This window comes from Protobothrops mucrosquamatus, unplaced genomic scaffold, assembly GCF_001527695.2.
Source record: "Protobothrops mucrosquamatus isolate PMUCROS unplaced genomic scaffold, P.Mucros_1.0 scaffold295, whole genome shotgun sequence".
Lineage (NCBI taxonomy): Eukaryota > Metazoa > Chordata > Lepidosauria > Squamata > Viperidae > Protobothrops > Protobothrops mucrosquamatus.
The window spans coordinates 126,050-138,736 of record NW_015386639.1 but is presented as its reverse complement, the minus strand read 5'-3'; the positions used below and the strand labels follow the sequence as shown (position 1 = coordinate 138,736).

Genomic DNA, 12,687 nt, shown 5'->3' with positions numbered 1-12,687 from the left:
CGGCCTTACCACGTGGCTGAGATGGCAACTGGAAGCCAGCCAATTCTCGGCTTGTGCCACTGCATACTCCCATCTCGTGCCTTTCTTCCCACAGGCCGGCATGCCCTGGGGTGCTAGGCTTATAGAACTCCATGGCCCCAGCGAGAAGAGGCAAAGCCCTGCAAAGTGGGGCTGGGCGTGGTGAGGCATGGCCCGGCAAAGCAGAGCCAGACGAAGAGAGGCCTGGCAAAGCAGGGTGTGGCTGGACGTGATGGAGTGAGGCCAGGCAGGGCGGGGTGGGGTGAGGCAAATAAGCTGCAGCTACTGCTGCCCACCACCAGCTCCCAAGTGCTCGCCGTTTCTTTTGCGTGTGCCGGGAAGGTGCCAGCCAGGTTCGGGTGGGCCAGAGCTGGGGCAATGGGGGCCGGTCCCTTGCCATTTCTGGAACAGCTCTGGGAGCCAAATCTGGGCCCCTCCCAGGCTGGATCCAGCCCGCAGGCCTTGTGTTTGACATATCTGATCCATTGTATCTATGTTTTGGGGATCAACTGTTAATAGAGACACAGATGACTCTTGTTTCTGACAGTTAAGTGACAGTTCACTTTGTGGGATTTTTAAATGCTTATTATTTTATGACCTTAGAAAGTTTATAGGATTGTTGGCTTACACTGTAAATTAAAGGTGCTATAGTCACTGTGTGCATGGGTTGGAATTTTTTTAAATATTTATTGCACACTGCCAACAAGAACTATATTATAACTATAATATATATTATAACTATAATATAGTTACATATATTTTAACTATAATATATATTATATATATTATATAACTATAATCCAATATGATCTTTGTGTTATGGATGTGTATTGTGCAATAGTTTTAGTAAGCTATTTGTTCTATATATTTTTCAAATTGCATACAGACAGAGACATATAATAAAAAGTAAATACAAAGCAAGAAGTGGGTAGCAGCCCCCATAGGTGTCTGTTGGGAAAATTAGATTAAGTATTTCTGACATATCAATCTCTACTAATTTTAAAAAATATATCTTGATATTTAGATGTTAAATGTTTATGTGGAATAATGATTCAAAACTATTGCTTTTATACTGACCAAATCAAAACATTCTTAAAAGGATTAAGTCAGGGGTGGCAAGCCCGATCACAACCCGGGCCGTATGGTGATGTATGGGAGTTTTTGGCTGTTGTGGCACCGGGATGGGCGTGGCCTCTGCGGACCAAATGCAGCCCGCTGGCCGCAAGTTTGACATGCCTGGATTAAGTCATCTTAGTTAATATATATTTTGTGATAGTATCTGAATTGATCACTTTTATGTACAAAGGTTATTTGTTCATTACTACCTTAAGCAAAAGTTGTACACTTCTTTGCAAAAGTTCACACATATGAGAGTTTAGCAAAATTTACATATGTTTTTAATTGTTCAATTTCCATGTTATCCTACTGAAGTGGAGGATTTGCAATTGGATATTCAGTTGTTGCAATGTTGAATATGATGTGGGCAGAATAGTTAAAGATCCTTTTATCTGTGGAATTTAAGAGCTGTGTAAAAGCAAATTGGAGGCATATGTGATCTTGCATTCTGTCTTAGCCCCCAAACAGCATTAGGCTCTACTATAGTAGCTGAACAACAAGCCCCTTGTTGCATCCTGCATTCATAGGCCTCGTTGTAAGAAGAACAGTGCAAAAGAGAAGCAGACTCTACAACCATGCAGGACAAATACTAAAAAACACAAGAAAACCTCAAATGCAATAATTGATCAACATCAATGAATCCAAGGAACAAATGTTTAAACTGAATAAACTAACTAAAAGCAATCAATTATAACTCAAATCCTGTTTGAAATTCTACCTAAAAATGCTAGGAAAGGGCTAGGCTATTTCATTGTCATAACATTAAGAAATGCAAAAGGTTTTTTTTTTTAAAAAAAAAAAAACAACCCTTTTCTCTAGCTATTCTTAAAAAGCCTGATCACGTAATATAATAATTGGATTCACATATTATAAAATTATATTTCTTATATATAGGTTTACAAAATCCTAAAATAATATAGGTAAGCCTGTCCATCTTATTTATTTTCATTTATACTGTAAATTTATATAGCCACTAAGCTCATAAATATGACTCAGGATAGAGCAAAACAAGCAGTTAAAAATAAATATGTGTCATTATTAAAAATTATGCACAAAATTATACATAAAAAAGCAAGATTGTCTTGCAGAATATAGCTCTGCTCATTGCCAGGAGTTCGATCCTGATTGGCTCAAGGTTGACTCAGCCTTCCAAGGTCGGTAAATTGAGGATCCAGATTGTTGGGGGTAATATGCTGACTCTATAAACCACTTAGAGAGTGCTGTAAAGCAGGGATCCCCATGGCTCACTACCAGCCCATAGCCCCTTCGCAACTGAGCCACGTGAGTGGCTGGCTGATGCGCACACATGCATCCCGGGTGCTCAGGACCCCATTTGCACAAGCATGCAGCTGCCCTTCCCACAAAACCATTCCCTTTCCCCCCCCCCCAGGCCACCAACCCAGACAGGTTGGGGAACTCTGCTGTAAAGCACTATGGAGGGGATTATAAGTCTAAAAAGCTATTGTTTTTGCTATTGCTTTCCTGATAAGTTGTTCTAAATCAGGGGTGTCAAACTGCCGGTCTGTGGGCTGGACGCATCACGCGGAAGCTGCGTCTACCCCATTGCCGGCAATGGCAAAAGAGTTCCGATAACTTTGCACGTCACGTGACGTCACGAGTTTGACACGTCTGTTCTAAATTAAGGGATTGCAGTCTTGAAAGATCACTTTGACAAAAAAAATGGTTAGAGTCTCCTTAATTTCATATAGTAAACTTGTTTCAAAATATAAATGAACTTTGGAAAGAAATACATTTGGAATGTATTGAAATGAAACACATTTTAATTAAAATTATCTTTCCCCAATAATCAAATGAATTCTAGACCATCTTTCTAATAAATCTTGTGCCAAAATTGCAGTTCAAATTTTGTTTACCAATTTAAAAAGCTGTTTAAGAAATGTTATAACAAGGTTTTTTAAAAAATAAATCAGAACACAGCTTAAAAGCTGAAGTCCTGTGACATGAGGTCTGATTTATCCCAGTTGGCTGTTATCATCCAAAACCCACAGCTGCTTGCTCTTGCTGATTGTTCCTTGCAAATGAGTAGATGCCTGCCTTTTATTGTCTTTGCATTCAGAAGGATCAGTCACTGATCATAAGAAAATTATTTCCCCCCATTGCTGAATTATGTACGTGGTGACACCATCTCATTTGAATGCTGCTGCTAAATCACTTTTAGCAATGACAACTCTTATCTAACAACAGCAGCAAAATATTTAGTAAAGTTTCTCTTAAACATGTGTTGCATATTTTCACTGGACACAAAGACACTATGGTAGAACTTTTCCATAGGCTGCTAAAGGTGTTCTTCTGAACAGCCTGCAAACAGAAACATGATTTTAGCTTTATTAAAGACAAAATAAGATAGGATCCTTCAATCTAGCTCTCCTTTCAGAGAGCCATTTGTGTAGACAATAATAATGATGGACTTGCAGTGAACTTGCTCCTTTCTTTGCATTACTCACATGGAGAAATTACTCAGTGAAACATGTAGTGCTATGACATTCCAAAGGGGAAAATATAGAATCATATATGCTTATTATTTTTATTAAAGAAATTATTTTTTTGCAGTGAAGAAATGAAGAAATTAAGACTAAAACTTCTATAAAGGCATTCTTATAGGCTGCTTCATACTTGAATGTGTGGTGGAATAGTGTACATATAATTATCTGTGGATGTAGAGAGAAACTGTGAAGGCCAGTAAAGAACTATATGTATTATACAATTAATTGATTATACAATTAAAATAGTAGCATTTGTTTTTCTGCAATATGTTTATACAGAGATCTGCATTGTTTTTAAGAAGACAAGTAGAGTCAATTCATATGCCAATATACTCTTGTTGTTTCTTGACTCTATTTGAATTCTAAGAAGCTCTTCTAATAATGGAAATGGGCCTTTAATTACATAGACATATATTACGTAGACATAGACATTATGTAGATGTGTTTACTGTTCCAATTAGTTAAAGCAAACTTTCCTAAGGATATCATGGAAGTGTCTATGTAACTGTCATGGTGATTACTGTAAGATCCAGCATTCCCCTGAGATTTGTGTGGCTCTCAACTGTTGGTTTCTTGAAGGCCAAAACCTAACTTTTCCATCAGGGGGTGGTACTGGACTGTTAGTAGAACCTGGTATGGATACCCTGTTTTATCAAATAGTTGTTAGGGGCCTCAGTAATGATCATGTCACTGCAGGGAAGAATTATGGCTAAAGGTGTTTTACTTTCGTGGCAGTCATAACTTCAGTCATTAAATGACCAGTAATAAGTTGAGGACCACCTGTATATATTGACACTATCAAAATGCTTGATTTTAGCAGGGTCTATTTATCAATTTTTACATTTCAAAAGCTAGCATTAGTATTATCATTATTACTGGTATAATTAAATACAAAATACAATATAATTACATAGTATATTTACTAAAAGATTAACATTATCAGATTTTTCCTTGTATGTGTAATTTTTTCTTATTTATTTATATACAGAAGTAGTTTAGAGAGATGTACAGCAAAACTGGTTAAGTTTCTCAATGTTGTTTTGATATATGCTCCTTGCTTTTTTTACAGAAACAAAAAGAAATGAGAAAAACACAGCTTAGGAGGCCAATTCAAGTTAGCAATCTCTGCAACCCCATTGCATCCTGAGGCAGGATGATTGCCTGGAAGCTTTATTGATTTTTAAGATGTCTTCCCAACATCTGTCTTATCAGCTGGATAGATCATATTGCTGATGTGTAATTAGATAAATCAATTCATTTTGTATTTTAATTTTATGGTCCAAGGGACAAGTGTAGAAATAAATACATTAACTTTAGTGGCATGTTGAATCCTGGGGAGAGGAAGAGTCTGTGAAAGTAAACTGAAAGTGAATTGAACTTGTGATAGCATTGTATGTGCTTCTGTAGCCAATCTTATAATCTTCCATATTATTCATACAATATCAAGTCTTTCATTATCAGGGTAGTTAATGACTCCTCCTAAGAGAAAACAGGATGATTTATTTATATCATATAAAGTAAAAGCTTTTAAATGATATCAAGATAGTAAGCTGGTACAATGTACAGTATTAGATTCCAGTGAAATTTTAAAAAACCCCAATGTTTTTAATGGGAAATCTGCTTTTCCCCCCTTCTCCCTGTGATAGCACTAGCACTTAGACTTATATACCACTTGATAGTGCTTTACAGCCCTCTTTAAGCAATTTACAGAGTCAGCATATTGTCCCCAACAATCTGGGTCCTCCTTTTTTACTGACCTTGAAGGATGGAAGGCAGATTCAACCTTGAGCCAGTCAGGATCGAATTCCTCGCAGTGGACAGAGTTAGCCTGCAGTACGCATTCTAACCACTGTGCCACCATCACCACTACTGTGATATTAAGTTATATACTGTCTGTATTCTGTTCACATTGGACTCTGTAGTACATCATCTTCTGGATTTAAAAAATTGATCTATCCATCCAGTTTTGGTTGGATAAAAATTAATAACTAGTGTGATTTCTTGTTATTAGGTGTCTTAATGCACTGGGTAGCAGTTTTCAAGCTAGACATTGATCAATCCATAATTCTAACAATAATGTTGCAAAAACTGACTGAATTGAAGGGAGGGAGGAGAAACCTTCCTGCTTTTTCCTACCCATGGATTTTACAATTAAATTTACAATCCTTAAGTTTTGGTGATCCAAATAAAAATATAAATAGGCCATGGTTTGGGGATTCTTTCTCAATGTATTATTGTTTTTGTAGGTCTGTTGATGAGGGAAATTACAAAGGCCCTTTTCAATTCTGTATACTGAAACAAGAAAGCTTATGAGTTTGAGGAGGTTTTTGCAGTGTTGTTTTTTACATGCATAATGTTATATAAACAAGTTTGGTTGTATAAGCAAAAATGGTATTTATGACATTCATTTTCTAGGTATGCAACAGCAGAATATTGGAAACAGCTGTGTACAAAAAGACTTTTGGTTCTTCTAGCTCACTATATTATTTAGACCCAGATTTCAGACAAAGGCTTTTACACTAAGCGGATCTTCTGGTGACTGACCTAAGCCTTTTTGTATAGGAAGCATGAATTTTGCTCCTGAGTTATGGTTTTTCTTGAATCACAAAGGAATACCCCAAAAAATATTGAAAGATTTGTCTTTTCCTATTATGCAGACTTATTAGTTTTCAAGCAAAAAGTACTTCAGTGTAGGTTCCAGTTGAAAAATGAAGTAAGCAGGCTTATTATCTTAGCTTATTATCTTATTTTTGTACAGGTGTCACACTGTCATCAGCACAACAGACACACATCTCTAACTAGAAACTACTTCACATTATTGCCCTAAATAAGGACAGATTTCATAATCACACCAACCCAACCAATCCATTAAATACCTAGAACCAAATGGAAAACGGTAATTGTGTGGTGAGATTTGAATTAGCAGGAATAAATTTGAGAGTAAATAGTATAAAAAAATAGAAAAGTTAATATGAAGAGACTGGCGGAAAAAGTAACCAATATTGATTTTCATAGGATCTGCTGTAAGTTCCCATTTAAGCTCTCCAAGCTATTGCCTATATGAATTTGTAATATAAAGATAATAATAAAGATAATTGTAAAGGACTGATTAAGAAAAGCATAGATGAGTGAAAAAGAGAGGTGCTTGTTCTGTATTAAGCTTAATGGGAACAACATCAGGGATTAGTTTGAGAAGTATTACAAAATTTGCCTGAAAGCAAACTATTATCTTATTTTAGTATCACAGTGATGTAGTAGGAACTTAAATTTTGCCTTTTAGGATTCCACATATTAGTATCTAGTTAAGTAATTTTGGCACAAAAGCGTTCCTCTTTAGTAACAGTATGCTGAAAACTGGGTGTATGATTCTGTTTGCATTGGCTTGAGTTCTGCATCTTTTTACCATCTGCTTATCAGTGTGCATCTATGTAGTAGTACTTGATTTTATTTTCTTATCCCAAACCTGTTAACTTCTGAAACTTTAAAAAACCCTTAGTATAACTTCACTGTCTGCAAGATTTTGTCTTTTTTTTAAGGATCCATTTATGTTAGGTTGTCAGTAGCCTTTGTGTTTGAATCTTGGATTTGTTCCACTTCTGCTAAAAGAACATAATCCCACAATGGGAATGGATAATTTATATTCTTGCTGGTGGATTTCAACTCCAATAATTCTTCACTGGACCTGCTGATTTGGCATATTGCAGTTGAAGGGACGTAAAACACAATGGTATTATAATGATGAAAATATTATAATTATAGCAGTATAGAATAAGACATATGCAATTAGTAAAGATAAGCAGCACACAAGATACAAAAGTCTTTCTTTCAAAAATAAGGAACTATTTATTGACTTTCAGGAGTAATTTCACATGAATCTTAGTAAATTAAGATAGTCATATCTTGATTTATATTTACCTTTAAATAGGAAGTCTTTTGTGCCAGCTGGTTGCTTGGCAAGGGCAAATGGACTTCTGTGTTCTTTAATTAATAGTTTGAAGCATTGCAGAAACTATTTTTTTTAAGGTCGTATGACACCTTAAGTAGTCAGACATTTAAATTACATGCTATGCTGCAATATGATGTGCTGAAATATTTTGGAGCCTCTATCACAAGGTTATGAAGCATTTGTCTGAACTGAGATACTTTGAGTATTGCACTTCCTTTCCCACAGTCTTAACTTCCCATTCCACAGCTTCATAATATTTTCCTGCATGGCCTGAGGAAAGCAAAGTAAACATAGATCTTTCCTTAAGGGAATGAGAATGAAATTTGCTTCAGTGCACTTTTGTGGCTTATAGCTGGAACCTCAGGACCTTTGAAGCTGCTGGGTTTTACTTCTCCATCCCCAAGGAGGAATGTCTTCTGATTGTAATCAGACTTAAGGGTGGGAGGATAAGGTAGGGATTATCTTGATCAAAGACACTGAAGAGATGCCTGTTTTTCAGTACACTTCATATCTTTTTCTTCACTTACCCAGTTTTTAAAATACAGGTAGCCTTCAACTGAGCCCAAAATTTATGTTGCTAAGTGAGAAATTTGTTAAGTAATTTTTGCCCCATTTTACGACTTTTCTTGACACATATGTTAAGTGAATCACTGCAGTTGTTAAATTAGTAACACAATTTTTAAGTGGTTTCCCCATTGACTGTGCTTGTCAGAAGGTTGCAAGTGGTGATCACGTAAGCGTAGGATACTGCAACGATCATAAATGTGAGGTGGTTGTCAAGCATCCAAATGTAAATCACGTGACCATAGGGATGCTGCAACTGTCATAAATGTGAAAAATGGCCATAAGTCACTTTTTCCAGTGCCATTGTAACTTTGAATGGTTATTAAATGAACTGTTGTAAATCAAGGACTACGTGTACATTATTTTAAAATTAAATGGAATTGTGAGCAGATTGATTAGCACAAATAAAGAAGGAAAACCTCTTGTTCTTGGTGAATCCTTTGTCCAATGCTTTCTTGAGAATTGAACAATTCCGTTATATTTTCCCTTCACTGGTGATAAGATAAGAGAACATGAGTCACTCTTGGCCTTCCTGTCACTTTACTTCCTGCAATAAAATGAAAGGCATAGGAATCACTCTGGGAACTAAATGACCCAGTCAGCAAGGGTTACTTGGGCTGTCTTCCCTATTAGGTTTTCCAGGAAAGAGAAAAAAAAAAGAATTTGCCTCTTAAGTCTTGAGTGCTATGGCTGTAATTCTTCTATGCCCAGTTTACTTGTTGGAAATTGCCAAAAATGTCCTTTTGATTCTTTATTACCATTTTAAAATGTTTAAAAGCATGAACTTATGTCTTTCAAATAAAATGCCTGTCTCAGCCTTCCTGATCTGAAAATAATGGCAGTGTACCTTTAAGTCCTTAAATTGGAGAAGTCTAACAATACTTAGTTCAGCATCCTGTTTCTTAGAGTGGTCTGAAAAGAGATCACAAAGCCAATTGTGCTTTTCCATGCTGTGTTCCATGATTCATATTATTTCTGTTGGCTGTAGAAATACTTTTCAGGGAAATGAAAGGCACCAAATACATGCTTTTCATCAAAATCACATCTTTTCAAAGAATTGCCTAGGAAATTACATCATCAAAATTTGAATGTGTATGTTTACTATCAATATTCAAACAGATACCTTATCTGTCTTTTGCATATTGGAGTCACTATTAAGAGTTCAGAATAATGAAGAGGTTCAAACTGATCTAAAGAAATGGACAAAATCACTAGTTTCAATAAAAATTATTTTTGTTTTTCTATAATGGTTTAACATTCAAAGGAAACAAATTTCACTGAGGGTTCATTTTAATATGAATGTGGACTATTAAATTTTACTTTATAATAAATTATGAATTGCAAACAATAGGAAATTGTTGTTGTTTTTCCAAGAAATATATTCTGGATGCCCTCATTTATAAAACATACAGGTAGTCCTCAACTTACAACTGTAACTTAGCCCAGAATTAGAGTCATAAGTTATTGGAGTTGTAAGTCAAGGCATCACATGACTGGAACTGATTTTTTTTCAATTTTTTTCAGTAGTTGTTAAGTGAACACTGTGGTCATTAAGCAAATCAATTTTCTCCAATGGAATATTTTTGTCAGAAACTGGAAATAAATCTAGGCAAAACCTCCCCAAAAATTGTGGTCAGATGATGACACTAAAAACAGAACCTGTTGCCAAGTGTCTAAAATGCAGTCACATGACTACAGGTGTATGTGTGTGTGGCTGTCGTAACTTTGAAACTGATTTTTAAAAGCTTTTGGGGATCTGTTGTAACTTCGAACATTTGTTAAGTGACTGGTCATAAATTGAGGACTACCTATAAATATATTTTGTAAACTCGTACTTTAGTTTGAGATTTTTGGGAGTGGTAGGCCTTAATGTGTTCTTTTGAACCTAAAACATTAGCAGATGGAAGAAGATTGTGGAATGGGAAGTTAAGAAAGATTGACACTTCTGATGCTTGTCTTCAGGCTCATAGTAAACAATGTGGCTGAGGACTGATTATTGTGGATTAGAAGAAAGGTTCACCGATGACTGTCTTTATTAACACTTAACAGCCACCTTTGTGGGAGTCCACAAGATCTTGATGCTTTCGTCCAGCTCTGCTCCCTGTATGTGTGTGGAACATCATGACATACATGCAAAAAGGGTGCACCAGAATGACAGAATGCTTCCTCCATCTGCAGACACCACAGGCTGCCTTGGTTTCCAAAAAATATTGACTAAAGGCTGAACACTATACAAATGTTTCACTTACAATACCAGTTGAAGAATATATTTTGGCAATTCTCTTAAAAGGTCAATGTTGAATTATTTTTATGTTTAATTTTACATTTTTTTCTTGTAATAAATATATTGAATGAAATAGATATTCTGTGAAACAATGAGCTGCAAATGATGTCATGTCTTTATTAATCTTCTAATTAATAATGCGAAGTCTATTCTTTCTATTTTTTATTAGGGTCGACATGTCAAGACAGGTCAGTTGGCAGCTATTAAAGTCATGGATGTTACTGAGGTAAGTTTTGAATTAAGACTTTTTTTTTAAAAGAATATAAGAATTGCCTTGGCTCTGAACTTCATGTTGTGAATTCTTTACTCAGTCATGTGTATAGATGTTTGGAGTGGGGCCAATGTGAAATACGCACCAATCTGAGAATAAATGCATGTCCTTTTTTAGGTTGAAAAGGAAATGGACCTAATAAAGATCCCAAAGGCTTAAATGCAGAACATCTGCTATAATATCAAGCAGATTGTTGTTATAATTCAGCAATGTAAAGCAGGAGTTGTAGTGGACTCAGGGGAATTTATTGTGGACTGTTATATGAGAATAGGGAGGAATTAACGCAGCCAGAGAGACAAAAGTATACATCTGTAGTTGAACCATGATTTTTCACAGTATCAGTTAAAAGCTCTGGAAATCAATTTTTAATTTCAGTAGTATTTTAAACATTAGAAAATAGAAAGTTTTATTTAGAAATGATATATCTATAGTTATCATAGACTTATATATTCATCAACTGTGTTTTGTTAATGCAATAGTCTGTAAAATGTTTGAATTCAAACAGCTTGTTGCTTCCAAACCTATTTAGTACATCAGACTTAGCCTGAACCATCTTTGTTCAGTTGGCAGAACAGTTAAGTTAGCTAAATAGCACCTCCTAGGTAGGATTTCATGTTCATTTACTTCATAACTTTAATCCAGACATTTATTTTAGTCTTGATGTATATTTTTTTGAAAAAATGTTTGGATCTGCAAATTGATTTGGTCTACCAGAAGGGCCACTAATTTGTAAATGAACAGCTTTGTTGCTCGTTGTGAAATTCCTTTATTGTGAGATGGTTAGTGTTCTATATGAGAGCCATACAGAACCATACAGAGAGACTTTGTAGGCACAAATTTTATTTAAACTCTGCAGTAATGCACTTGAAAAAGAAACTGAAAGGGTCAAGATATTGATTTGTAAATAAATAGTTTGCCTTAACAAAAATCTAAAAATAAAATAACTCTTATGTTGAGCTATGTTATTATAAGATTTTTAATTAGTCTTGCCTTGAAGATTAAGGAAGGAGCATTTCGATAAGAAAATTCCTAATTTCCTTCAGGGAAAGAGATATGATGATTTTATCTAGACTTGTATTAGTGGGCTACCTAGCAGGAAAAGATCTTAATCTTACAATAATGTATTCTAATATTCTGGCTTAAGTATGATTGCATTCAACTATTTCTTTTCTCTAATAGGAATTTTTGTTCTTCCATGCACAAAAGGGAAAATCTTAATTAAAAAATGCTAATATATATACATAGTACCAAAATAAAATATAAATCTCAGAGATAACAGTAGAAAACTGGAAGATTTTGTGATTTTTTAAAAAAATTATAACATACCTTTCTTCAAAAATCCAGGAACAGTTGTAATCATTATAATTATACAACACATGAAATATTTTGTGTTATTTTGTTCAATCTTTCAATAGTAGTTGAGGGGCTTTGTAACTAAATTAATGTCTTTTGGGGAAAAATACTTCCTGCAGGTCAGCTTTTAAATCTTCAAAAACCCAACATAGTTAAGATACAAATTATTCATGGTGATTAATCATTAAGCTGACTTGACTCTGTTATGAAGAAATAATTTATATTTGCATAAGATATAAATATGAACTTTATGTCATCAAGTTTGTAAAAAACCATGAGTGATATCTGTCACACAAGTGAGTTGTATTATAATGAATTTAAGGGCATTATGATAATAATACTTTCCTCCCCAAATTTATATTTGAATGTTAATATAGTGCTTTTTTTGTGCTTTTGAAATTTGTAAAACTCATTTTATGACGGACTCAGTGGAATTGAATCTGTTTGAAATTTCTAGTGATATTTGTCAGCTGTGTGCCAATAACATTATGATTTTGTTTTATAAATTTATCATCCTTAAGACAATATTTCTGATTCAGAAATATAGTCCTGTTTTATTTTCCTTGTAATAGCATAAATGCATTTAGAAATTTTAGAAATATTGTTACAGTTCCCATTGTCATAGCATATA

The 12,687-nt window shown here is 34.8% G+C and overlaps 1 protein-coding gene across 1 annotated transcript in view; it reads left to right on the top strand.

The window, feature by feature from the left end:
• MAP4K4 (mitogen-activated protein kinase kinase kinase kinase 4) overlaps window positions 1-12,687 on the top strand; it is a 131,201-nt gene that overhangs the window by 19,194 nt on the left and 99,320 nt on the right. Inside the window, exon 3 of the mRNA XM_029283950.1 lies at window positions 10,602-10,658. Within this exon, the coding sequence (XP_029139783.1) occupies window positions 10,602-10,658 (57 nt within the window). The remainder of the gene's footprint in view (window positions 1-10,601; window positions 10,659-12,687) is intronic.